Source organism: Nicotiana tomentosiformis, chromosome 9 (assembly GCF_000390325.3).
Source record: "Nicotiana tomentosiformis chromosome 9, ASM39032v3, whole genome shotgun sequence".
Lineage (NCBI taxonomy): Eukaryota > Viridiplantae > Streptophyta > Magnoliopsida > Solanales > Solanaceae > Nicotiana > Nicotiana tomentosiformis.
Window position 1 is genome coordinate 74,191,972 of NC_090820.1, and position 27,526 is coordinate 74,219,497.

At 37.6% G+C, this 27,526-nt stretch overlaps 4 protein-coding genes and 1 non-coding gene across 6 annotated transcripts; 2 read left to right on the forward strand and 3 right to left on the reverse strand.

The window, feature by feature from the left end:
• Nucleotides 1-5,102: 5,102 nt before the first annotated feature.
• On the forward strand, nucleotides 5,103-7,544 carry LOC138898989 (uncharacterized). Its single transcript, XM_070185099.1, has 2 exons — nucleotides 5,103-5,797; nucleotides 7,460-7,544. Exons 1-2 carry the CDS (start codon nucleotides 5,103-5,105, stop codon nucleotides 7,542-7,544), a joined length of 780 nt encoding a protein of 259 aa, XP_070041200.1.
• Nucleotides 7,545-14,560: 7,016 nt separating this feature from the next.
• On the forward strand, nucleotides 14,561-16,960 carry LOC104100582 (transcription factor MYB35). Its single transcript, XM_009607840.4, has 4 exons — nucleotides 14,561-14,740; nucleotides 14,993-15,122; nucleotides 15,597-16,017; nucleotides 16,317-16,960. Exons 1-4 carry the CDS (start codon nucleotides 14,608-14,610, stop codon nucleotides 16,632-16,634), a joined length of 1,002 nt encoding a protein of 333 aa, XP_009606135.1. The 5' UTR covers nucleotides 14,561-14,607; the 3' UTR covers nucleotides 16,635-16,960.
• Nucleotides 16,961-17,040: 80 nt separating this feature from the next.
• Nucleotides 17,041-22,460, reverse strand: LOC104100583 (uncharacterized). 2 transcript variants are annotated; one of them, XM_070185645.1, is made up of 9 exons: nucleotides 22,071-22,423; nucleotides 21,332-21,403; nucleotides 20,905-21,156; nucleotides 19,105-19,310; nucleotides 18,788-18,950; nucleotides 18,245-18,373; nucleotides 17,948-18,142; nucleotides 17,391-17,513; nucleotides 17,041-17,311 (listed from the first exon to the last, which is right to left on the reverse strand). In XM_070185645.1, exons 6-9 carry the CDS (start codon nucleotides 18,320-18,322, stop codon nucleotides 17,219-17,221), a joined length of 489 nt encoding a protein of 162 aa, XP_070041746.1. In that variant the 5' UTR covers nucleotides 18,323-18,373; nucleotides 18,788-18,950; nucleotides 19,105-19,310; nucleotides 20,905-21,156; nucleotides 21,332-21,403; nucleotides 22,071-22,423; the 3' UTR covers nucleotides 17,041-17,218. The 2 variants fall into 2 exon arrangements, with proteins under 2 accessions (XP_070041746.1, XP_009623358.2); XM_009625063.4 differs by lacking the exons at nucleotides 17,041-17,311; nucleotides 17,391-17,513; nucleotides 17,948-18,142; ... (1 more) ...; nucleotides 18,788-18,950; nucleotides 19,105-19,310 and having other exon boundaries at nucleotides 20,820-21,156; nucleotides 22,071-22,460.
• On the reverse strand, nucleotides 20,145-20,216 carry TRNAN-GUU (transfer RNA asparagine (anticodon GUU)). The gene has a single exon. It is a non-coding gene; the product is annotated as a tRNA-Asn (tRNA).
• Nucleotides 22,461-23,607: 1,147 nt separating the features above from the next.
• On the reverse strand, nucleotides 23,608-26,537 carry LOC104114572 (protein transport protein SEC13 homolog B-like). The gene is made up of 2 exons (XM_009625055.4): nucleotides 26,206-26,537; nucleotides 23,608-24,725 (listed from the first exon to the last, which is right to left on the reverse strand). The coding sequence occupies exon 2, from the start codon at nucleotides 24,689-24,691 to the stop codon at nucleotides 23,783-23,785; it is 909 nt and encodes a 302-aa protein (XP_009623350.1). The 5' UTR covers nucleotides 24,692-24,725; nucleotides 26,206-26,537; the 3' UTR covers nucleotides 23,608-23,782.
• Between the last annotated feature and the right edge of the window lie 989 nt (nucleotides 26,538-27,526).

The following is a 27,526-nucleotide window of genomic DNA, read 5'->3' on the forward strand; positions in this document are numbered from 1 at the left end:
ACTGCTATGCGGGGCGTGGCGGGTTAAAATTTTGCGGGTTAAGCTCCAATCCCTCCCCCTCCCCCCAGCCCTATTGCCATTACTAGTGGTTGTGATCTTATTTGGAAACTTATATGAGTTTATCAGTCTGCCTTTAGTATTTCTGTTGTTAATTTCTGTTAAGTTATTATTAAATGCTAGGCTTACCTAGTCTTAGTAATTAGATGTCATCACGATATCCTAAGGTGAAAAATTGGGGTCGTGACAATAGTACCTATCCTAAGACTAGTAGTAACAAGAAGATATTCTGTTGTTAAATGCTCAACAATATGGAACTAATACCTTTGATTGAAAGCTAAAACATGGAACTAAGGCAATAGTAAATATAATAGGCAAATAGTAACATAAGATAGAAAGGAGATGAGAAAGGATAGAACTCGCGGGGTGATTGTGTGATGACCTAATAGGTCGTTTTGAGTACTAGCCTTAATTTCTGTGTTCTGAGTTCTCTCATAGCTTCATTTGATATTTTTTTTATTTGCATGCGTGGTCCGTGTCGCTTTTTGAAAAGTTTATACGTAAAATTTTGAAAAAACTATGATTTTGACGTAAAATGAGGCTAGAGTTGACCACGGTCAATATTTTTGGTAAACCACCTCAGGTCGACGTTTTGACGATTCTAGTAGGTTCGTATGATATTTTTGGACTTGTACGCATATTTTGTTGGGGTCCTCGGTGACCCGAGCGCATTTCAGCGCATTATGTGAAAAATTGTAAAAAATAGAATTTTCAAGTTGAAATCTTGAGTTTTGACAATTGATTCTTGTTAATTTATATTATTTTGATGATTTGAGTTAGCGAGTGAGTTTGTCTAATGTTATTACACATGTGTGCATATTTAGTTTGGAGCCCGGGGAGATCAGGTGAGTTTCGGACGAGTTTTGGTTGAAATTGGAATTGCTGGTGTAAGACCTATTGCTGGTGTCGTATGCAGATCTCGCATTTGCAAGGTCTGGCTCGCATTTGCGAGCTCGCTTTTACGGTCAATGGATCGAATCTGCGATAGTGGGCTAGGTAGGGTAGTCTTCGCATTTGCGAAGAAATGTTTGCAATTGCGGACATCCCCGGATCACTTTTGCGATGGTTTGGTCGCTTTTACGGCTGGGAACCAGAATTAGGCAGGTTCGCAAATGCGAACTTTTGACCGCATTTGCGATGGAATGGGGCCTAAAAATGTTATGTTTTTGGCGCATTTGCAAATTATGCAGGTTTCACACATGTGACCAGTGTTTCGCATTTGTGATTGTCAATACCTGCAGCTGGGTAAAAGAGAAAAAATCGGGTCTTAGCTCATTATATACCATTTTTCAACCCTAAACTCTCTAGAGGTAATTTTTGAAGAGTTATTTCTTCCCAAATTCATTGGTAAGCATCTTTAACTAGTTTTCAATCAATTTCAATTACTTTTCATGAGTTTTATCATCAAATCTAAGAATTTCATGGTAGAAATTAGGTGTTTTTTTGTAAAATTTAGGAATTTTATAAAATTGGGATTTAGATCTCAAATTGAGGTCATATTTTGAAATAAATCACATAACCGACTCAAGGGTGAATGGGTAATAGGGATTTGGTCCGAATCTCAGATTTTTACCAAGCGGGCATGGGGATTGACTTTTGTTGAATTTTTTCAATTTAGCTAAAGATTGAACCTTTTTCATTCGTGGGTGGTTTCTAAAACTTATTTTGAATTGTTTGAACGATAATTGGCTAGATTCGGTTGGTTTGGAGGTTTGTTCGAAAGGAAAAGTTGTGGTTGGTTATTGATTTGATTGCGGAAAGAGGTAAGTATCGTGTTTAACTTTGACTTGAGAGAATTAGGACTTGTTGGTCTATTTGTTACTTGAATTATGTGTGGGGGCGGTGTATATGCAAGGTGACGAGTGTATATACACTGTCATGGGTTAAAGCATGCAGGTTGGGCTATTTATCTTTATATCTTTATTTATTCTATGTTATACTTCGTGGCATGCTTTGATTTGCTACATGTCCTGACTTGTTATTCACGCCTTACTTGTTACCTGTCAATTAATTGCTACATGCTTTAGTTTATTCATTCTTCAATCAATACATGCTTACCTGCTATATGTTCCTACCTATATTAATTGTCTATCTTCCTTGATTCATGCCTTTACTTTCCTTATTTCATTTACCTTACTTGTGCACTTCATTATATTGTGTCCAATTGTGGGAGTCCTTTAGCTATTCTTGTATTGATGACTTCTCGAGGTTTGTAAATATGAGGTATTGGTTATTCTTTGTTTGTACTGGTAGTTCCTTGATGTTCTATATGCTTTATTATTTTTTGTTCTGAGATTACGGAACCTTGTTGTGTTGAGTTGTTCATGTTAATGAGTGGATAATGGGAATGGGTTGCGAGGCGCAACAATATTAAAATGAATTGATAATGGAAATAGGTTGCACGCCGCAATAGATGTTGATATGATATTGAGATCGGGTTGTGTGCTGCTACAAATATGCTGATAAATATTGGGATCGGGTTACACGCCGCAATGGAGTATGACATGCGGTATCTGTTATAGCTGTGGTGGTCTATTCCTGAATTGTGATATGAGATTATGAATTGTTGTTATTCTCGGGCCCTCTATAAGTTGACCTTCAGGTCCTATTCTGATGAGTTTACTTGCTTTCTCTATATATATTTGTTGTCTTTTAATATTATTCGTACAGGTTTATAGTGAGTGTCTTGTCATAGCCTCGTCGCCACTTCATCGAGGTTAGGATTGACACTTACAGAGTACATGGGGTCGGTTATTCTCATACTACACTTCTGCACTTCATGTGCAAATCCAGGTATTGGTCCTAGAGGCACAAAAGGGAGATTGCACGGATCCAACTTCTTCACGAGACTTGAGGTAGAGCTACATGGCATTCGCAGTCCCTGAAATCCCTTTCTAGCTTGCTTTACTATTTATCTAGTATCAGATAGTTGTGTTTCATTTTAGACCATGTTTGTAATATTCTAGATGCTCATGTACTTGTGACTCCGGATTTCTAGTATTACTATAGACATCGTTACTTATGTATTTATTTCCTGTATTTCAGAGTTTATAAATCGTTATTTATCATTATTCTACTTTTAAATTGTTAAAATTGGTAATGTTGGCTTGCCTGGCAAGTGAATGTTAGGTGTCATCACGGCCCCGTGGTTGGGATTTCGGGTTGTGACAAGTTGGTATCAGAGCACTAGGTTGCCTAGATGTCACGAGTCATGAGCAAGCTTAGTAGAGTATAGAAGATCGGTACAGAGACACATGTACTTATCTTCTAGAGGCTATAATGTTTTAGGTAAATTTCACTTCTTTCTTTTTCTATCGAGCGATTTTATTCCACCTTTGAGTTTGAATCATTCTATTCTTGTTCTCTCACAGATGGCGAGGACACGTACAATATCCACAACTAATCGGGAGCCAGAGCCCCACGTTGCAGCCACTACTAGGGGTAGAGGCCAAGGTCGAGGCAGAGCTAGAGCCAGAGCTAGAGGTAGAGCTCAGCCTAGAGCACGTACAACAGCACCTATTGGAGAGCCTCAGATTGAGCAGGAGGCAGAGGTCCCTATTTCCGTCATGCCAGTTGGATCAGCTCAGGTCCTAGAAGGGTTCATTGCCACCCCCGTACTTCAGAACGCTCTAGTCCGCTTGATGGGCCTTATGGAGAGCGTGGCCCAGGTCGATGTATTTCTGATAGCAAGATCCGTCTCTCAATTTGGGGGAGGAGCCCAGACTCTCGCTAGTCACACACCAGAGTAGGTGTCTCATGGATATCAGACTCCGGTAGTTCCAGCAGTTGAAGCAGTTCAGCCTGTCATTGCTACACAGTTCGCGGTGGGTCCCACGATGTCATCAGAGGGACTGAAAAGGTTGGACAAATTCACCATGCTATTTCCTATTCATTTTGGTGGTACACATTCTGAGGACCCTCAGGATTTCTTAGACCGTTGCCATGAGGTATTGTGCAACATGGTATAGTGGAGTCCAATGGAGTCGACTTCGTAGTATTTCATATGCATGGCTCCGCCAAGAGGTGGTGGTAGGAGTATGTTCCGGGCAGGCCAATAGGTTCACCTCCACTCACTTGGGATCAATTCTAACAACTATTCTTAGAGAAGTTCATCCCTTTCACTCAAAGATAGGATCTACGCAGCCAGTTTGAGCGCCTCCAGCAGGGTAACCTGACTGTTACCCAGTACGAGACCAGATTTATGGATCTATCATGCCATAGAGTGATCTTGATCCCTACTGAGAGGGATAGGGTGAGATGGTTTATAGATGGCCTTACTTATGTCATCAGACTATAGATGGCTAGAGAGACTGAGGATGATATTTCCTTTACATGGGTTGTAGAGATTGCTAGGCGAATTGAGAGGATTCGTGGCCAGGGAAGAAAGGCAGCATCTGAGAAGAGGCCTCATCATTTTGGTGGTTTTAGTGATGCCTCGTCTGGAGGCAGGGGTTATTTGGCAGATGACATCCTACAACGCCGGCTTAGTCAGCACTGTAGGTGTCTCATGGCTCTTCAGGTGGTCACGGTGCATATGGGTCTCGTTCCGAGTAGCCAGTATTTAGTGCACCTTTAGCTCCTATTAGTGCACCACCGCTATAAAGTTACTATAGTGGTCATGCAGGTCATCAGGGATCATCTCAGACTCAGCCCACAAGGTTGCTTTGAGTGCGGTGACGCAGGTCATATCAGGAAGTATTGTCCTAGATTAAGGAGTAGCAGGCCACAGCAGGGTAATCGTGCCATGATTCCTAAATCGATTTCTCTACCACACACTCAGCTAGCTAGAGACGGGGGTCAGGTAGCCCGAGGTGGTGGTCAGGCCGTTATAAATGGAGGCCAGCCAGTTAGAGATCGTCCGAGCGGTAGAGCTCAGAGTGGTAGGGGCCAGCCCCATTTATATGCATTCCCAGTGAGACCTGAGGCAGATTCGTCTAATGCGGTCATCACAAGTATTGTCTGAGTTTTCCATAGGTATGCATCAGTTTTATTTGATCTAGATTTCACTTATTCATGTGTCATCCTATTTTGCTTCATATTTAAATATGTATCGTGATTCTTTGAGTGCTCCTATTTTTGTGTCTACGCCTGTTGGGGATTCTATTATGGTAGGCCGAGTATATCATGCTTGTTTGGTCACTATCAGGATCTATGAGACTAGGGTTGAACTTCTATTACTTGATATGGTAGATTTTGATGTAATCTTGGGCATTGATTGGTTGTCACCTTATCATGCTATCTTTGATTATCACGCCAAGACGGTGACATTATCCATACTGGGGTTGCCTCGATTAGAGTGGAGAGGGACTCCTGGTCATTCCACTAGCAGGGTCATTTCATATGTGAAGGCTCGGAGTATGGTCGAGGAGGGATATCTGACGTATTTAGCCTATATCTGTGATTCCAGTGCAGAGGTTCCTTCCATGGATTCGGTTTTGGTTGTGCGTGAGTTCCTAGAGGTGTTTCCTACAGATTTTTTGGGGATGCCACCCAATAGAGATATCGACTTCTGCATTGACTTGGTTCCAGGCACTCAGCCCATTTCTATTCCACTATACCTTATGACCCCAGTTGATTTGAAGGAATTGAATGAACAGATACAGGATTTGCTTGATAAGGAATTCATTAGACCTAGTATCTCGCCTTGGAGTGAACCAGGGTTGTTTGTGAAGAAGAAATATGGCTTTATGAGGATGCGTATTGACTACATGCAGTTGAACAAGGTCACTATCAAGAACAAGTATCTGCTGCCGAGGATTGATGACTTATTTGACCAGCTTCGGGGTGCAAAGGTGTTTTCCAAGATTTATTTGAGGTCTGGCTACCATCAGGTGAATATTAGGGCATCAGATGTCCCTAAGACAGCATTTTGGACTTAGTATGGTCACTATGAGTTTTTGGTGATGTTCTTCGGCTTGACTAATGCCGTAGCAGCTTTTATGGATTTGATGAACTAGGTGTGCAAGCCCTATTTGGATTCCTTTATAATTTTCTTCATTGATGATATTTTGGTCTACTCCAGTAGTCGAGAGGAGCATGAGCAGCATCTACGGATCGTACATCAGACTTTGAGGGATCATCAGTTATATGCCAAGTTTTCAAAGTTTGAGCTCTAATTGGATTCGGTAACCTTTTAAGGCGATGTTGTATCTTCTGAGGGCATTAAGGTGAATCCTATGAATATTGAGGCAGATTATAACTGGCTTAGACCTACTTCAACCATAGAGATTCGAAGCTTTTTGGGTTTGGCGGGTTATTATCGCCGGTTTGTGGAGGGGTTTTCATCTATCTCAGCCCCACTGACCAAGTTAACCCAGAAGGGTGCTCTTTTCAGATGGTCCAACGAGTGTGAGGTGATCTTTCAGAAGCTCAAGAATGCATTGACTACAGCCCCAGTGTTGGTGTTGCCTATAATTTGGGATCTTACACCATGTATTGTGATGCATCGCGTATTGGTCTTGGTACGGTATTGATGCATGACGGTAGGGTGATTTCCTACATGTCTCGGCAGTTGAAGGTTCATAAGAAGAATTACCCTTTGCATGACTTAGAGTTGGCAGCCATTGTTAACGTGCTAAAGATTTGGAGGCACTATCTTACCACGGACCTTGAGAAAATATGATGCAATCTGGGTTATTATGGATTGGTTGACTAAGTCTACACACTTCATTCTGATGATGGCTTCCTATTCTTCAGAGAGGTTGGCTTATATTTACATCCGGGAAATTATCCGGCTGCACGGCGTGCCCATTTCTATCATTTCTAACCAAGGCACACAATTCACATCACATTTTTGGAGAGTCGTGTAGTGTGAATTGGGCAAGTAGGTCGAGCTGAGTACCGTGTTTCATTCTCACACAGACGGACAGTCCGAGTGCACTATTCAAATTTTGGAGGATATGTTGTGGGCATTCTCTAGGGATTTTGAGGGTCAATGAAACCAGGTTTTACCTCTAGCGGAGCTTGCCTACAACAACAGCTATCAATCTAGTATCCAAATGGCTCCGTACGAGGCCTTATATGGGAGGCGATGTCATTCGCCGATCAGTTAGTTTGAGCTCGGAGAGTCTAGATTGTTAGGTATTGATTTGGTCTGTGATGCTATGGACAAGGTTAAGGTGATTTAGGAGAGCCGTACAACTCAGTCCATACAGAAGAGTTATGAATACCGGAAGGTTCGAGATGTGGCTTACATGGTGGGTGAGAAGTTTCTTCTCTGAGTGACGCCTATGAAAGGCATGATATGGTTTGGGAAGAAGGTCAAGTTTAGCCCGAGGTTATTGGCCCGTTTGAGATCTTGGAGAGAGTTGGAGAGGTTGCTTACAGGCTTGATTTGCCTCCTAGCCTAGCAGGGGTACATACGGTATACACGTTTCCATGCTTCAAAGTATCATGAGGACAGGTCACATGTTTTAGACTTCAACACGGTACAACTTGATGAGAATTTGACATATGAGGAAGAACCAGTGTACATTAATCGGATGTAGATCTTCTGTCATCCCTAGATCCAGACCAATACGCTTCCGTAAAGGCTTCTATTTTGAGGTGATCATGTTTAGAGAAAAGTAGATCTTTCCTCGAAGAAGACTTCAGATACCGCAAAATGTGAAAGAAAGCTTGCATATGAGGATCTCGGGGATCATGCATGAACTAACTCATCAGGATAACTGAATAGGCTATGTATGGTCTAGTGTGGGAGAGATAAATGAGTCTTCCAACCAACCTCTGATATCTCTCTTTATCAACTGACTCTCCAACTCCATTTTGTAATTTGTGATTGCTTTCAACGGGTGATTTTGCAGGTCTGCAACCTGTCATACCAGTTTCTTTCAAGAGATTCAGAATATACTTCCTCTGAGAAATAATGATCCCTCTTTTTGATCTAGCAACCTCAATTCCCAAGAAGTACTGCAATTTTCCAAGATCCTTGATCTCAAATTTATGTGCCAACAACTTCTTCAATCGGGTCATCTCCTCTTTGTCATCTCCTGTCATTACTATGTCATCATCATAAACCATGAGAAGAGTGAGTTTACACGTATGATATCTTATGAAGAGGGTGTGATCAACATTGCTTTGTTGGTAACCAAAGGAGATCATTGTGTTGCAGAATATGTCAAACCAAGCTCTCGGGGATTGCTTCAGTTTGTACAAGGCTTTCTTCAATCTGCATACCTTTCCTTGAATTTGTGCAGTATCAAATTTTGGAGGAATCTCTATATACACCTCTGCTTCTAAATCTCCATGTAGAAATGCATTCTTCACATTAAACTGTTGCAAGTCCCAATCAAGATTAGTTGCACAAGATAAAAGAATCCTAATATTGTTCATCTTAGCAACAAGGGAAAATGTCTCTTGATAATCCACTCCATAAATCTGAGTGAATCCTTTAGCCACCAATCTTGCTTTGAATCTTTCAATCGAGCCATCAGCTTTGTGCTTCACAGTGAAGACCCATTTGCAGCCAACCAACTTCTTGTCTGATGGTGAAGTAACAAGTTCCCAAATCTCATTTCTTAACAAGGCCTTCATTTCTTCAATCATAGCTTGCTTCCATTTAGGATCTACAAAATCTTTCCTCTAATTCTGGGGAATAGACACAAAAGAAATAGACAAGGCAAAGGCTCTATAGGAAGGAGACAAAGAATTATAGAAAACAAAATTAGATAAAGGGTGTTTGTTGTTGCAAGATCTGACTCCTTTTCTTTGAGAAATAGGTTCATCTAACTCATTAGGAAATGTAGATAACTCACTAGTAGAAGAAGGTTCAGCTTCGGTAGATTTCATGATGACTTCTTTTGCTCTATTTTTTCTTGAGTAAGTTTTCAAATCAGGCTTATCCAGGCGCCCAATAGTCTTCCCTGAATTCTTTCTCTAATTTCGCTTTCCCTTGTGACAATGTCATCAAGAGGTCCATTAATGGAACTAGGTAGAATCACCTCTTCCTCCTTAATGCTCTCCTCCTGAAGAGGTGATGAGGTAATACTGAAATAGGGGTCAGATTCTCGAAAAGTAACATCTATACTAACAAAGGATCTCCTAGAGGGAGAATGATAACATTTGTAACATTTCGGTGTTGGATAATACCCAATGAAAATACACTTTATAGCTTTAGGATCAAGTTTTCCTGAATTTCTAGTGTGGACAAAGAAAATACACCCAAACACCTCTAGAAGAATTGTATATTCATTCTTACCCTTTAAAGCTGCCAGAGGACTTTGAAAATTGAGGGTTTTAAATGGCATTCTGTTGATAAGATAGGCAGCCGCTAGAATAGCATCTCCCCAATAAGGTTTTGATAGATGCATGGTGAACATGAGAGATCTTGATACTTCTAACAAATGCCTATGTTTTTCTTTCAGAGACCCCATTTTCCTTATTTTGTTAGTACAAAAGATTGTTTGTTTGGAAAAGAAAAAGGAAATGGCACAATACATCAGTAATAATTCTCACCCATTTGGACATTCTGTTTCACTAAGTAGAAATAACATTTAGTGGAAGCATAAGGTTTGGACATTCTGTTTCATGAGATTCAACTTTGCTTAAGCAAATTTACTATTAAGCATTTGATGTCACAATCTCATTTACATGACGACATCTTTTCAGTATCATTGTAGGGGCATTTACAATATATAGTTCTTTAAATCTTGGGAACAAACAATTACTACTATTTTGCATAATAGCTTGACAACATTTTAATCAACTCACAGTCTATTTTAATTAACTCAAAAGAAGTCACCTTATCTGTGATGATATCCTGAATACTAAAATATTTTTGGCAATCACAACAAAGAAAACTTTATCTATAGTAGAAATTCAAACAGCGCAGCACAGTAGACCACCCAACACCAAAAACAAAAAGCAGAATAGTAACAATGTCATTTGTAATACGAGCACTTGAAAATGCAGCAGAATAGCACCACATGAAACTACAATTCATTAGCAGTATTACATCACCAAATATCGAAAAGCAACATAGTAGCAGCACCAAAGAAACTGATAGCAAAACCTAAAAAATGCACAAATAAGCACTTGAAATAAGGATAAGCTACCATTAACATTAAACACATATTAGCACTAGAAAAAGCTAATTTACCAGCAATCCATTTAATTTTGTTGTGTCTGTTGAAAGTATATCCAACCAGAATCTATTTCAACTGCTACTTCTTGTCCAACTTCTTCTGGTCGCATTTCAACTTGCCCCCATCTAATCTGAACCATGAATACATATATTCTACGTTAGTTTAAGTTTATTTAATAAATAACTAAGTATAATATAGTTCTAGAGATAGTATAAGTTGTTTTTAACGGATTGAAGTAATCTCAGGTTGCACAACATTATATTTGCAAGTTCTTTTGTTGTATCCAGGCTTATTGCATATACCACAGTCTAGAGACTGTTGCTTCCTTTTCATCCTTGTTCGACTTTTTCCAACCTCATCAACTTCCTTTCTTCTCACTTTTTGTTTTCTTCCTCTTATTCTTTCTTACCATCCTTGGAGGCCAAGGAGGAATTTTAGTTGATACATTCGTGGTCCATTTATCGGAAGAATTGCATGTTCATAAATTCTTGCTATGTTTCTACCTTGTAGCAGTCATCCACATAGTCAAGAATGTCATCCTTCTTAGCCCAAATTGCTACAATAGCATGCTTACAAGGAATTCCCATGATACTCCATTTTCTATAGCTGCATGTTCGATTCTCCAAATCAACTGCCAAATTGTTATGAATAGTAGCTCCTATAATCTCATAATTCCGCTGATTTAATTTTCGAGGAATATATTCACTGGCTGCAATCTTATTTTTGTGCAATAAGTCCTTAATATTTGGACAAACATCACCCAAACTCCATTTCTGCGCTTTCTCTCTATACCGCAATTTCTCCAGAAGTGTCAAAATAGGCTTGTCTCTGGCATCAAGGATCATGCTATAAAATACTTTACACAAGTTATTTAATAAAATATCACACTTGGCTTCTGAAGAAAAATGTGACCTTGACCATTCGCTAGGTTCTTTGTCATTGAGCCAAGCAACAACATTCGTATCTAACTTTGTCATCCGCAACATGCAAGCATCAAATTCTTCCACAGTAGCAGCCCAAAATACTTTTTTTAATGTGAACCCACTAAAACCAGCTCTCTTAAAATTGTTAAGAAAGTGCCTCGCACAAAATCTATGGCTAACATGTGGTAAAACTTCATTAAAAACTTCAATAAGACCTTTTTGTTTGTCAGACATAAAGGTCCAACCACTCTCATCTATATCTAAATCAGCTGCCAAATAGTTCAAAAACTATACCCATGTCTCTCTACTTTCTTTCTCAACAATCGCGTGGGCAATGGAAAATATGTAATTATTACCATCAATTCCGATTGCAGATTACAATTGTGTCCCATACATTGGACCTTTCAACCAACAACCGTCCACACCTATTATCTTTCTACATCCAGCCTTGTAACCTTACTTACAAGCAGCAAAACAGATGTATATTCTCTGAAATCTCTATGGCTTGTTTGGTACCTCATTATTAGTAAACTTCATGTGAATTGTACTGCCTGAATTTGTCCTATCAATTTCAATGCAATAATCCCACATCATTTTATACTGATCCTTAATATCACCATCAATCAACACAATAGCTTTCATCTTAGCTCTTTTGGCTTGAGATAAAGTCACTTTACCTCGTAGATCTACACTCACCCTATCTCTGAACTCAAGTAAGCTCCAACCCCTGTTTGATTTAATTTCTTTGAGGCATTTTCTTACAATGAAGGATGATGTTATTGTTCTATTTTCATAATTCCAATCCTTGCAAGTATGTTTAGGTTTGTACTTCCTAATCTGAAGCGATGTGTCCCTTTGTATTTTATATGCCATAATTTCCCATTCGCACTCCGGATGTATACAAACAGCCTTCATTCTTTCTTTGTCATTTTTCTTTCACTTGATATACTTTCCATTGTTAATCTCATGAATAGCTACTGCATTCTTAAAATCTTGTTTGCTTGCAAAAGTACATTCCAAAGCTAAAATCGGCTTATCTCCATTTGTATGTGGGTTGAAGTGAGGAAAATTAGATTCCTCACTTTCAGAATCGCTATGCAGAATCAATACAGTCAGATTCCCTTTCTGGAGCGGTCATCTTTCTCTTCACTTCGACACTAAGAATCTCGCTTTCATATATAATGCTTTCTGTAATTTTTTCATGTTATTCAACAAGTAGATCATCAGACAAATCATCTTCGGAGTCACTAAAATCATCACTAGATGAATTTTCCCGCACAAATTGATATTTGGCATTATCTCTAGCATTTGATTTATATACCAAATACGTATTTTCTATACTGAAATATGAGTCCAAGTGTTCGAAGTAAATCTCAATCACATTATCATTCGGGATGTTTCTGCCAACTGCATATGCTTTATTATCTGTAGATACCAACCTCCATCTATAACCGGATCTTCCATACCTATGCCAAAAAGTTATTGAATCCTTTGAATATCCACAAATTGCTGCCATGTTCTTGAACTCATTAAGGTTCATTTTTTCCATGTTAACATAATCAATATAGTCGATGTTGCCCCCAACATAATGCTTTTTTGGCATACGTTTTATAATTCCTCCATGGTATATTTTGATGCTGACAAATGATGCCTCGGTTATCGCTTCTGAAATCACAAAAAATATATTGTGATATTTAACAAAAATAATACATATTCAATAAGACTTTAACAGTAGTACATATAGAAAACATCCAGATTTTAGGCCGTGGATTCAAGTCATATTTTTTTTTAAACAATAACAAAGCTGCAAAGGTATTTTTTTCTGAACAAAGGGTTCTCTTTACATATTTAGAAACATGCTTATTGTATAGAATTTTTTTGTGGGAAGGGATTCGATAAAAGTAAAGAAAAACTCACAATAAATTGGAGTCGATTCTCTGCCACGGTAACTCCTTAAAGACATTGTTACTTCCACGGTGTTCTAGGGTTTTTTTGAAGATAAGAAACAAAGAAGAGAGAAACTTATTTACAGTCTGATCGTTTCAAGAGCAGAAGCCCAAAGGATGTTGCAGCAACAAGAGTTTAAGTTTGGAGGGAAACATATAAGGCGCACGTGAGAACTTTTGTTCCATTAGAAGACTCATGGTGGTTAGGTTTGAGATTTAAAATGCACCACTACTCAAAAAATGTGGACTATTAATGCCCCACCCGAAAGAAATAGGATTACTTTGAGTCCAAGTCCAAAGGTGCCGGACTATTTTGAGCTTTTTCTCGACAAAATTACAAGGAATATTAAATCTAATTCTATGGTTGAGCTTCTGTACAAGCAGAACACATCACAAGCTTTACCCGATGTATGGAGATAGCAAGAGAGCAGGAATGGCTTGTTCCTTATCAAGTCATATTACGAGAGATTACTAAAGAGAGAAGAAATTACCTTTTCAAGCCGTTCTGTATGGATTCCCAAAGAAGGTGTGTATTTCTTTGTGTGGCTGGCAACGAGGGAAGTGATTTTAACAGCGGAAAATTGAAGGAAGAGGAAGATCACCTATGTTTCTTTTTGGTGTACTTACAAGGTGCCTATATGTATAGATGATTGAGTTTTTTTTGTAGGAAAATCATAAAAATTTGGTGTAGGTTCTCTTTTTCTTTTTTATATACAACTAACTATATATGGAGTTCTCCCCTTCGGTTAATAATATTATTTACGTTATCAAAGAAAAAATCATTGAGAGCAAGTTGAATCCTACTTGGGATCACTAAAGCGAGTAACACAATTTGTCATTTTCTTTTTCTTATTAATTAATTTACAACTCCGCTTCACTGCCTTGTATAGTAGTATTTTGGATGAAAAGAAAATCATGCTAAGCCAAAATGTAAAAAACTCTTGAAGAAAATGTCATGCTGACTCAATTTGTATTGTGGCTCTAGTTATAACAGATTCGGATTTGAATATGGATCGGCGAAGAGTTATTGCTTCAATGTGATTTCTGGCCAAAGGGAATCAGCTAAACCAAAAAAGTTCAATTATTATGAATTTATGTTCTATGCATTAATATCATAAAAAACTCTTACATTATCATATCAAATTAACTTACAAGTTACAACATCAGGTAATTTTTAGAATCAAAGTCTAACCTAGATAACGTGACTGATCATATTGCATTGATATTTTGTACAAAATATAGACACTTGTTAGGTAATATAACTTAAACTCCATTATTATTCTCTTGGGTCGACTGTGAGAGAGAGAGCATGCATTATTTTGGAAGTCACGTCAAAAAGTTTTCTTGAGCAGAATCATGCAAATGTTGCTAAAAGGGAGCCAAATTACATGCATTTCATGCCCTTTTTTAGGTTAATACTCTCCCCCCTCTCCAAACTTGCTTTCAGTGCTAATGAAAATTGCATTACCATTATATCAAACAATCTCTCTATTATTATTATTATTATTATTATTATTATTATTATTATTATTATTATCCTTCTCCATTCTCTGTCTCTCTTTGGTACTTGCAAATCTTGATTTTGTTTATCGTCTGATAATGGGAAGGCCTCCTTGTTGTGATAAAGCAAATGTGAAAAGAGGCCCTTGGACTGCTGAGGAAGATGCAAAAATTCTTGCTTATGTAGCCAGTCATGGAATTGGCAACTGGACCTTGGTTCCTCAGAAAGCAGGTTTGATCAATGTACTAAATATTCCATTTGCCGAGGCGAATACAGTACGAGTTCAACTAAATCAGTATTTTTACACGGAAATATATAAATATGTATGTGAAAAATATGTATGTGAATATAACGAAAATTTCAACAAAATACTAAATTTCGAACTCATACTTTTGGACACTCCGAATTTATCTCTATTTGTCGAATCATATATATCTACTCAAAAATGATAATTGGTACAAAATCTATTGGATGAATTTGAAGGTCTGAATAGGTGTGGAAAAAGCTGTAGGCTCAGATGGACCAATTATCTACGTCCTGATCTTAAGCATGACAACTTCACACCTCAAGAAGAAGAGTGCATCATTGAGCTTCACAAAACCATTGGTAGCAGGTTAGTTTTTTTTTTTTTTTTTAAATCATAATCTTCCTTGGTTCGCAAGTAAATAATTTGGTGTGTTTGGTTGACAGAAGTTATTCTACAGAAAATTGTTTCGAAAAAGGACTTATTTTGTGGTAAATATTTTCAGTGTTTGATTGAAGAGAGAAACATATTTCGAAAAAAATATTTATTAAAGATTGATGATATTATTAGCTAACTGGATAGTGATTTTAATGAAGTATTAAGAATTAATAATAATGTCTAAGTGTTGGTTTAAGAACTAATATGAAGTTAAGAGTTCATATAATTATGAAGGAAAATGATGACTTTCACGCAAAAGTGAGGGAAGTCATTGTCCCTCTTTTGGTGGAAAATGTTTTTCCTTGGATTATGCTTTCTGACAACCAAACATCTAAAAATATTTTTAGGAAAATATTTTTATGGGGAAAGCTTGATCATTAACAGCTTGTGGTTTGTATTTATCAGGTGGTCTTTAATAGCAAAGCAATTACCTGGGAGAACAGACAATGATGTCAAAAATTATTGGAACACAAAACTGAAGAAAAAGCTTGTGAACATGGGAATTGATCCTGTAACACATAAACCATTTGCTCAAGTCTTTGCTGAGTATGGAAAAATCAGTGGCCTCCCAATTCAAAATGCAAGAAATCATATCTGTTTGCCCAACAATACTACTGAAATATCAAAGCAACGTCCATTCTCATTACGAGAAAACTACTCCACTCAAAAATACACATGGGATCCTAAGGCTCAGTATCAAGTCATCCATGAGGAGACTCTTCAAACACACAGTTTTAGTGAAGTCTCCCCCTTGATTTCATCAGCAACTTCTTTTAACCCAACAGTATTCAGCTCATCGTCTTCTTACGCTTCCGTGCAATCTCAGGTTCGAGTCAATTTCACGTATGATCATTGAAAAAACCCTCTAGAATAGTAAAAAGTAACTAATCTTTATACACTATAATCGTAAATCCACAAAACTTTGCCCACAATAATAGTAAAGTCACATTGATGGGTATGTTTTGTCGTTATAGTGGATAAAGTTTAGTATCTTTCCAGTTATAATGGGTTAAGATCAATTACTTTAATATGACAAAAATACTTTGGTGACTTTACTATTATAGTGGTACTTAACTGTTATAGTAGAGAAAGTTGAGTGACTATACGTAAAATTAATCCTATCAGGTTCATACCACGGCATCTTCTTCGTCAACATCTACTTGGAACGAGTTTGTATTTGGAGATCTGTGTACATCCACAGATACAGAACAAAAACAGGAATACCAACTCCAAGCTGGGATATATTTGTCAAAGGATCTGTCAAATTCAGTTCACAAGGACAATCCTACTTGTGGGGAAGTGACTGAAGTTGAGGAAAACCAATCTGTTGTAGAAGCCACTTGTTCCTCTGCTGTGGATTCGTTCGTGGACACCATCTTGGCTCGCGACAAGCAAATGCTAATGGATTTTCCTCCACTTTTAGATGTATACCTTGATTATTGACTATTGATATACATGGTGTTATAATTTCGCGAGTTGGAATAAATGTTAAGAGGACCTTTTTGCTTTGCCAATTCCCTTTACCCCTATTGCTAGGAGCCTGTTTCGAGTTCCTCAGCTTATGCTCTAACTTCTAATAGTAACCATAAGAGATTTTCTATTTCCTTTTTATTATAGCCAAAGTAAAGGTTTCAAGAATGAAATGCCCTGCAAAGCGAACCGAAGAAAAGATTTAAACTCACAAGAGTGAAAGTATAGTCATCTATATGCCTAGAGAAAGCGAGAGAGATCACTCGTAAAAGCATACACCCCCCCAAGTGCATCTTGAATCTTTCTTACTCCGGCTGTGAAGAGACTTGAATCCACTTGACCAACACAACTTAATTCAGAAATTCATAGGACCAAGTGCTGAAGAAAATTCTCTTTTACTCATGTTTTATTTATACCAATGCACTTAACAAAATAAACTAAGACCTTATTTTGTAATTAAGTCAAACATAAGGAAAGAGAGTTTAAGTTCCTATGGAGTAATGAGTAGTCTTTTCGACCTGTCATATAGGTTCACCATGTCGAGCCGTGTACTTAATTCAGAAGCCTAGCTGCTGATAATTGGTGTAGTCTATCTCTTTCAATCTAATACTGCATAACATATTTTCTGGCAAGTCCTCTGCCTTGTTTCCCTGCAGCAAATTTACACGGCATATTAGATTTAAGTCTTGTTGAGCAACTTCAATCATCCTCGGGATTGCTAACAGCTACCTGAATTGTCAGACCAAAATCAAGGACAAACTTCTTTAATCTGTCTTTACAAGATTCCAATCCTTTTCTGGCAATATAACTGAATCTATGAATGTCAAAATCAATCTCAAAATAGTTTTTTCCCTGCAAGTAACCACGACAAAAGATTTCAGTAGGAACGTCAGGGATACATGCTCAATCCCCAAAAAATAAAGGGAAAAGGTCTCATCTTCTATACAAAATCGTCGCATATTTGCTTGCCCTTGTCCTTGACGGAGCTCCAATATGGACTTGGTGATTTCCACGTGTCAACATATTTCGGGAAAAATATCCAAATTTATCTCTCTAGTCTTGACTATGATTTAAAATTACCCTCCGCTATACTTCAGATTGGAGCTCTTTTTGGGTCAAGGGCAAATATGAGACTTACTATTTGTTAACGGCAGGAGTATGAATGGACCTAGAGTATAACGTAAGATAAAGTTTAAGATATTTCATATATATCCAGAGAGCTTGGAGACAACAAAATCGAGAGAGACAAATGCTCTATGCAAAAAAGTTTCTTAGTTTAATTTTACCAAATAAAATTCGTGTTGAGGACGTGAGAGCACAGGCTTTTCATTGTAAGCGTTCATGAGCTTTTGCTCAGCTGCACTTAACTGAAGATCCTCTATGTTTACAACTCGTGCCAAGAATTTCAATCTGTCCCGGAAGGGTACATTTTTATCTACAGGAAAACCTCTGATCTTCTCTATTTCACCACGAATTAACCTCTGACATGCAGATAGCAAGCAAAAGAATAGTTAGTCGGGAATTTATTCAGAATTGCCAAAATCATTAAGTGTATATTTTTTAAGCGAAATGCACGACTGTACCTGTATATTCTCTTGAAAATGGACTGGAAGTTCTTTTGAGTAATTTTCTGAGAGCTTGAAGTAGAAAACAAAACTCATGCCTTCCCCATTGTGTTCATTTTGGAAGATTGTGGGAGGGTACGATGGTATCTGAGATGATAAAACAATCAACCATTTAGTGCCAAAAAACTGAAATGAAAAACAGTCAATCATTTCTTCTCTGCTGCATCTTCACTTGTCTTGTTCTAAAAGCTTGACCTTGGCATAAGTATTCAGTCTAATATTTTGATTCAGGAACAAAATGTATGAGGCAGTTTGCTCGATGATCTGTTTACCAACTCAACCACTTGAAAATACTAAGTGTATATTAATTTGGTAAAAGAAGTAACGCCTTAAAATCAACAAAGTTTCGTACCTAAACTGACTTTACAAGTCGAATTGTAATTATAGACCTACTCCGCTTGTGTAAATTTCCGCATATGCCACCGGAATGGACATTGTTTGACAAGTTGTTCAACAAAAGAATAATGATATATATAAAGTGTTAGAGAAGTAAGGACACACCTGAAGATTTACTACAAGGATTGGAGGAACTACTCCAGATGAATCAACGGCTGGAAGTTCCACAAAACGTGCAATGTGATCAATTTTACGTGGTGATAAGAATACATCAACCCCAAAAGGATAAAATGCAGCATGGTTTGGAGCAAACTCTTTCTTCTTGTCCCTGCCAAACAATTTAGTGGGGTTAAACTTGATATTTAATTGAACAGAAGTAACCAAAGGAATTTGATTAGAGTTAAAAATACAGTAGAGTTAGACTATGTGTTATAAAATCTCATTTAACAAATCTGGTTCATCAAATAGTGGTATTATCTTACCTAATGTATCTTTTACCACGAACTCTGAAAGTATTTGGCTCAATTGATGACCAAGAGTTGGACAGTTTAGTCCGCCGCGGGCTGCATGGAACTTGAGAACCAGCGACCAGTCTTCGCAGAGAGGCCTTTGACGACACTGAAGATGCAAAAGCAGAAATGTTAATAATAAGTATTGATAGAAATAGTCAATATGTGTCAGGTGCAGCCTATGAATAACATATGCTTAGCAAGGAAACAACTGTTATCTGCAGATTACTGAGTATCGATCTATTCAAGATGACATAAGAGTGTACTATCTACTTTTCCATTTGTCCAAACTTTTTTAGCCTTTTAATTACATCCGTAATGTAATATTGACGTCAACTGGCTTAATATACTATAAGCATAAAATTCAAGGGAGAGAAGGGAAAGCGTAGCTGGCACGTTGAACCATGTCTGTCAACGGTGAAAGATAGCCCTAAAGTGAGGGCCCCGGAGATAGTATTTCTCAACTGTCGATCGACGTGACAATCATGCCTGCTTGACAAAGCCTTTTTCATTCAGTCTCCCAATAAACGAAAAAGGATTTCTGGTGACACGAAAGCTGTGCTCGACGCTCTCTTTCCTATTCCACTGCGCTAAGTGGTCTTTCCCTTTATTGCTGGATGACTACTATGGAAAAAGATGACGACTACTCCCTACTTCACCGCAGCTACCATGATCATAGCTGTCCCCACTGGAATCAAAATCTTTAGTTGGATCGCTACCATGTGGGGGGGTTCGATACAATACAAAACACCCATGTTATTTGCTGTAGGGTTCATCTTTTTGTTCACCATAGGAGGACTCACTGGAATAGTTCTGGCTAATTCTGGGCTAGACATTGCTCTACATGATACTTATTATGTGGTTGCACATTTCCATTATGTACTTTCTATGGGAGCCGTTTTTGCTTTATTTGCAGGATTTCACTATTGGGTTGATGTCCCACGATTCTGCTAGTTTAGAAACAAAGGAGAAGGACAGGGGTCGCTAGGTCAGAAAAGCGATAACTAAAAAATCTCCCCAAGTAGGATTCGAACCTACGACCAATCGGTTAACAGCCGACCGCTCTACCACTGAGCTACTGAGGAACAACGGACTTAATGTTGGAAGCCGACTCTCGTTCTTTGGACCAACCTATGACCGAATAAAAATGAGTTCGTCACTCTTTTTCACATACACCGGGAGAAAAGGTTACGATAGCAAGCCCCTCCCCGGCCGGAGAGCCTCCAGGACAAGGAGGCGGCGATCAACCATCCACTCTCGAGATTCATATTGATCAATAGATCTCCGCGTCGAATCAAAGATTTTTTAAGTTCGTAAGTAGCCCGCTTCATAACTATGAGACAATGGGGACAAAAGGGTTGTGCATCCATAGCACGGGAACTTAAAAAATCTTTTTAAAGGGCACACGTGATGAGTATGGCAGAGGGACTAGTTTACCCTATTGTTGACTTCACCAACCAAGGCTTCCATTCAGTACAGCTAACCATTTCATCTCTTCAACAAGTTTAGTAATTAGCATAACGGCCCTATTGTTCCGATGGAGAGAAGAACCTATGATTAGCTTTTCGGGAAATTTCCAAACGAACAATTTCAACGAAATCTTTTAATTTCTTATTTTACTATGTTAAACTCTATCCGTAGAGTAACAGAAATGGAGTTTCTCTTATTCGTATTCACAGCTACTCTAGGAGGAATCGGTGCTAACGATTTCATAACTATCTTTGTAGCTCCAGAATGTTTCAGTTTATGCTCCTACCTATTATCTGGATATACCAAGAAAGATGTACGGTCTAATGAGGCGACTAACTCCTTCAGCTCTCGCAGCATTTCTGTCCATGTTTCTGCTAGACACTTTGTCAAGAGTGAAACCATAGTCATCTCTGACAATATTTGGTTCCGCATTTGCAAATGATTGTTCATGTTTTACTGCAGAGTCAAAAGCCGCATTACTGTTGCAACAAACAGTATCATAAAACCTTGGAGAAATCGCAGTTGAAAAAGATCCACTGCCACTCTGTGAAAACACTGCAAATTTTGAAGTTACAGAAAGCATTGATCACTTATCCTGCCCATCAATTTCTATGTTTTTACAAGTGAAAGAAATGACGAGGGATGTAACACGAGGAGACATCATGTGCGTCAAATTCATGAAAGACATTAAAACAACGACTAAGAATGTTTATTTACTCAGATGAATTACCATCTTGCGCGCTATGAAAATCATTGCTACTTTCCGATTCAATCATCACCTCTGGGTCAAATTCTCCATTTCCTGTTTAGGCCAAATAAAACACATGGAGTCATATTCCAATCTAGCCAGTCCTACAAAATTTGCCGAGGGGAAGCTATAATCCAAAAGTATGAAAAGAACACTGTGCTTTTGTCTATGTTCCAGCTTCATAATTTTACCAAAACAGTCGAGACATTTCAATAGGCAAGCATATATTAAAAGCAAAAACTAAGAAATCTAACATGTAGTCAACAAATAGAAGCAGAATTCAACATAGTAGTCAAATGTTTCATGATCAAAACTAATCCTATATTGTTATTAACTCATCTTTAAGCTAAGAAAAAAAAAAGACAATGCTTTAGTGCAACAACAGAATCACAATCAATATAGATGATGGCTTGAGAAGGAAATCAGCTAATCGTTTTCCTTTCTTAAAATAATTTGTCAGTCCAACTTGAGCCGCCTCGACTATTCTACTGGGAATTTGCTACCTTTTTGGGGGTATAAATATTCAGACTAATCCAAATTCACAAATGTGGAGGGAATTCATCCATCTCACCACACTCGTTGATGGTACTTGCTACCTCTCACCAGTTAGATACCTAGTATCAGATAACTCTGCCACCAAAATTTAGACAACCGGTACCAAATAACTCTGCCCCTAAAGCAGCTTAGACAGATAGGAAGAGAAATCAGCTAAGAATTATACCTTTGGATAAAGAACTGGAGCAAGAAATATTCTTAGAAGCAGAGGGTTCAATCTTATTGAGCTTGTGAGATACAGAGTTCCTCCCTCCTTGATGTTTCTTCCTATGAAGATCATTCATTCCAATGCACCTTCTAGCTTTTGATCCACATGCTCCCATTTTCTTGTTTCAATTCTCAAAAGCACAACAAATTGGAATTATCTAAGCAACTACTGTTCTAGTAAATTCATCTTTTGAGAAAATTCCTTTTTGGGGTTCTTAAAATGATACCAAATTCATCAAACTGCTACTGCAATTTCCAAAAGGGACAACTTTATAAATGGCAAAGTTTAATTGGTTGGAATGGATAATTTATCAACGACAATATTCCTCGACCGTCCACATGACTACGGTTGTGTACCAAATTTTCATGTGCGAGTTCCGTGTTTCTTTATAATTCTTGCTACGTAAAATTCCATAAAATATGCTAACTTATTGATCACGTGTCTTAATATAATCCTTGTCACTTTCACAAGAAGCTTGAAGAATATAACCAGATTATCATATAGAAATGAATCTCTTAGTGGGTAAATAACTTATTTATTCACCAATGATGTTAATAATCAGAGCCGGGAAAGAGGTTGGCGGTGAAATTTCTTTAATGTATATAGTATATATTAAATGTTGAATCCATTTAGCTCTTCATACGCTTATTTTTTTTCGATAAAAATTCGGTCTCCGCCACTATACACTAATTTAATAAATGCAAGACATATACGCCTTTCATACACATAATTGTCACTTATCCATAATCAAAATGATATATATTCTCGGATTAAATTTTTAATGTTAAAATTAAATTACTTGATTTGATACAAATAGAAAATGCCGGTAAGTATCAGCTCTAGGGGACCCATAACTGAACTGTAAAAGTTGGAGACATGATTCTGTGGTACAAACGCGTCTGCAAGTGGAACCACAGCAAACGTTGTAGAAGAGAGAAATTGCAATGTTGTGAGCACACGTGTTACTTCTTACAAGTTGAAAACTCTGAATGTTAATAATGCGTTCGATTAAATAAAAATCTAACAAACATTGTTTCCGTTAAAATGATTGAAACGTCCTCAAAATCATTTAAAACATGTAAATTGACGAACAACAAAAATGATATGAAGAGGAATTAAGGATTTTGTTTTCAGAATATTATTTGAAGGATTACCAAAAAAATATTAGAAATAAAATAATAAAAATATTAGTCAAACCAAAAGTGCTCTTAAGATGAAAAGCCCAAGTAACCAACTTATGGCTTATGTTTATAAGCACTTTTGGTGTTCATAAATAAACAGTAATATCAAAGAATGCCATCATTCATCACTATGTCATTTATGTGCAATAAAAGTGAAATTCATGGGGAAAAAAGAAAATTCAGCAAATAAAACCTAGATTCTGATTTAGTGCAAATATAAGTCCGGACTAATTCAATCAACAAGGGGCAGAGGAATAAAAATTCCTCTAGGAGTGCATTCAGAAAGCAATATAACATATAGGACATACCAGCACTGGCCAAAACTAAAAATAAGGTATATAACCAACTTTTTGCAACTCCCTTAGCTTTAGCAGATTGATCATCACATGTACCAAATACAAACAAAAGGATCAAGTAAAACCAAATAGAGTAAAACTTAAACCAAAAGGCTAGTTCTCACTTGAGCTAGTAAATATTTTTACTTCGATTCTATTGGTCGACAGAAGTGACCTGTTGCCACTCCCCATCAACTGCTTCTTTCCACAATGTAACATTGTTGTCCCCAGCCGCCACTGCCAACAAGTTTCCGGTTAGAGACCATGAAACCCTCCAAACAGGAGTCTTGAAGTCTTTAAGAACCTTTCCCTCCCACTGATCTCCCTCCTTCGCCACAGTCCATATGACAACTGTACCATCCTCTGAAGCACTAGCAATTGTCGATTTAGGAAGTCCCAAGTTTGGTGCCCAGGCTACATCCCGCACCCAGTTAGTGTGCATCTGTAGTGCAGGGAAGCAGTCCATCTTCCAAACACCATTATATAACTTCCAAACCTTCACGGTGTTATCACAGCCACCGGATGCCAGCTTCTGAACAGGTTCAAGAACACCTGAACCAACTAACGCACCAGGAGCCATTGATGGCGCCCACGAGACTGCTATTACCCCAACTGGATGGGCTTGGTCAATTTTTGTAGTGTCCCAAAGACCATCTGACCTAGCAGTGTGAACTGAGATACAACCATCAGAAGAACCACAAGCCAAGCAAAGCCCAAGTTCATGAGGAGCCCATGAAATAGAGTTAACCGATGATTTATGGTCGCTAAAAACATGAGCTTGTGTCCACTCATTTTGATTGCCTTCCTTCCAGATTACAACTTTTCCATCATAGGAGCAGGAAGCAAGGATTGAGCCAAATTTTGGGTGTGCCCAAGCAACTTGCCAAACAGGACCAGTATGGCCACTCAGAGTGGCAAGGTGCTGTGAAGTTGAGTTGTTGCTGACTCCAACTATTTTTATGGTCATATCAGATGATGCTGTGGCCACACGTTTCCCATAATAGTCCATGGAAACATCATGAACTATGTCATTGTGACCCGTTTCAATCTTCTGTGCAGGCATCTTCCCTTTGCCTCTACACAATGTCTCTCAGCTCCTATAATTTATTGGTCAGTTGATTTTTGTAAATGTCAGTTTAATTGATCATACACACAATTCAAGCAACTATACAAACTATTCATATACATCATAAGTGATTCGCATGAATAACTTTCAATGCTTTCCGTATCGCAAATCAAAACTTTATAGTGAGCATATTGGTTAAACTTAAACACTCTAGGTTCCATATTAAGGTCAATCAAAATCCTCTCCACTAACCCAACGTGACACTGTCCTAGTGAAAATTAGAAAGACTACCTCAACCCGGATTCCTATTATCAGTACCAAATTTTCGAGTTGGCTTCTTTATTCACATACTTGTGCCATGAATGATTCAATGTCCGTACGATGCGGACTAACATTTTTTTTTTGAATTCCAGCAAAGGTAATCCATTGAGATGAAAAGACTAAAATCATATACCCTACCCTAAACTAGTCTAATACTACCAGATATATTTTAACTGTGAAATATCTACTAAAGTTATCAGGCTACTTCCATATAAAGGACAATATAGATTTCCCCAAAACTCCTTTCCATAAAGTGACTACTGTCCACAAAAGTTATCACACTTTCTTTTTCTACTAACCAAGATATCTCTGAGGGCTATGGCGCAATTTGAAACCTGTGGATAATGGGTCCACCACTCTACCCTTGTGGCAGGTTCAAACCTATGACGTGAGCGGTGCACCTAACCTACACATCACGTGTTGTGCTCTTACCACTAGACCGAAGACCCGGGGGCTCAAAAGATATCACATCGTTCTAAAGAAGCACCCAAAGAAAAAGGATGTGCATATATTCAAAACACACATAGGAGAACAATGCCTAACAAGCATAAAATTATATTTAACTCATCCAGACACTCATAAACAAATTTTTGAATCTAAAACAAATGTTAAAAATAAATATGATCTTATATATTTGTGGATCTCCTATAACTATCTTTTAGTGTACTATTGGACCAACGGGAAATATTTTCTTAGCTTCCTATATTAGGGAAAAAATTGATCTTTTTATGACGGTGTTGTGTGGTCCAGCGTGCGCCCATCTCAACTATTCCATTGAGTAACTTTAGCTCTACCTCCCACTAGCACATATATCAAATAACTCAGCCCACCGAGGCTTAGGCTGATTTGGAAAACATATCATCTTTTTAGCTTACAATTAATCAAGTAGCACGAAAACACACAAGAATCTCTCCAAAATTAACAAACTTCAGATGGGTAAAAAAACAAATCATGGATGGATGAAACCCAAATTACACACAGAAGAATCGGAGTCCAAAAATATAAAAGACAAAAATACAAACGTAAGCTTGATAGATCTAGCATTTTTCCTTGGATCACAAACCGGGTCGACCCGAAAAAGAATAAATCAAAGGGGGAAAAAACAAGGTAAAATTATGGTTTTGAGGACGAATATATACAGATCTTAATATAATCTGATGAAATTATGGGATAACGAGGAAGCTTTTTACCTGTAACTGTAATAGAATGTTTCAGAGTCGAGCAACGGGATAGAGAAAATAGCGCAACTCGAATCTGCAGAGAGAGAACGGAACTGTCTAATGCGGTAAGCTTATTTGTGCAGCAAATCTATATCCGAGTCCAAGAGGCAGCGTTACCCCGAAAAAGAAATTATTCATACTTGATGTTTACCTCGAATTTGAGTTTTCTTTTTTCTGTTTTTCTTTTTCCATCTCTTTTGTTTTTTTTACAATGCATGAAGGAAATTTCATACCCGAGTTATATTTTATTACTTAGTATTCCTTCGTTTTTATGTGTCACTTTTTCGTTTTTATGTGACACTTTTTTTATGTGACACTCTATTTAAAAAATAATGATACTACATTAATATTTGCAAATAAATTTAACTTTAAATTTTACTTTTTCCTTTTGATAATATATTTTATAGCCACAAAAATATTTTAATATATTTAAGAAAATAAATTTCAAACAATTTTCTTTTTTTATTTCGGTATATTATGTACTTAGTCTATGGCTGTCCAACGGGACGGGACGGGACGACATTTAGCCAGGACGGTGGCGGGACAGGACGAAATGAGACGGGACAAACGGGACGAAACGGTAGGCCCATCCCGTCCCGCTAACAAACGGGACGGGACGGACGGGACGGACGGTAGGCCCATCCCGTCCCGCTAACAAACGAGATGGGACGGGACGGGACGGGTTCGCGGGCCTTAAGTGCCATTTTAAAAAAAATTATTTAAGCATTGAGTTTGACAACGGATATTCTTTTGGTAATGACTAAGTTTTTAAAGTTTGCAACATCTAGTTTTTTGACTTATTCAATAAATTTAAAAATTAAACAAAAATTAGAAAACTAAGTAAAGAATTATAAAATTTTAAAACAAAAGACTTGTAATAAAATATTCTAGCAATTATAAATATATAATAGAGTTATAATTTATTTAATATAATTTCAATCCATTAAGTAACTAAGTAAGAGTGTAAGAGAATTCATAAAACAAATTCAACGCTTAGAGCCTTTTATTTTATTAATAGAACTTTCAAATCTCACATACAAATATAATTCTTTTGAAGAGCACATAATCTATGCAGCTACCTTCTAGGAAGGGTTCTGTTTGAACTTTGAACTAGGCCTCTTAATAGCCAATAAAAAATTATCATACTAATATTTGTAAGCTCCTATATAACTTCATTGTAACTTATCTATAATTTCTCTCGGACATTGTTCTGGAATTGGCAATGTTGATTGATGTTCCATGAGTTCCATGCCGTCATCGCTCCCAGTGCTAAGTATCTCATTGTATTCTT

What these genes read in the sequence shown, in the direction of transcription:
- LOC138898989 (XM_070185099.1), top strand. Translation starts at nt 5,103, where the DNA reads ATGTATCGTGATTCTTTGAGTGCTCCTATTTTTGTGTCTACGCCTGTT. An exon ending in AAGGTCACTATCAAGAACAA is followed by an intron (nt 5,798 to 7,459) that starts GTATCTGCTGCC and finishes TCATGAGGACAG; the next exon opens with GTCACATGTTTTAGACTTCA.
- LOC104100582 (XM_009607840.4), top strand. Translation starts at nt 14,608, where the DNA reads ATGGGAAGGCCTCCTTGTTGTGATAAAGCAAATGTGAAAAGAGGCCCT. An exon ending in CACAAAACCATTGGTAGCAG is followed by an intron (nt 15,123 to 15,596) that starts GTTAGTTTTTTT and finishes TGTATTTATCAG; the next exon opens with GTGGTCTTTAATAGCAAAGC. An exon ending in ACGCTTCCGTGCAATCTCAG is followed by an intron (nt 16,018 to 16,316) that starts GTTCGAGTCAAT and finishes TAATCCTATCAG; the next exon opens with GTTCATACCACGGCATCTTC.
- LOC104100583 (XM_009625063.4), bottom strand. Translation starts at nt 22,227, where the DNA reads ATGGGAGCATGTGGATCAAAAGCTAGAAGGTGCATTGGAATGAATGAT. An exon ending in CTCCAGTTCTTTATCCAAAG is followed by an intron (nt 21,404 to 22,070) that starts GTATAATTCTTA and finishes TGGCCTAAACAG; the next exon opens with GAAATGGAGAATTTGACCCA. An exon ending in TTTTCATAGCGCGCAAGATG is followed by an intron (nt 21,157 to 21,331) that starts GTAATTCATCTG and finishes CAAAATTTGCAG; the next exon opens with TGTTTTCACAGAGTGGCAGT.
- LOC104114572 (XM_009625055.4), bottom strand. Translation starts at nt 24,691, where the DNA reads ATGCCTGCACAGAAGATTGAAACGGGTCACAATGACATAGTTCATGAT.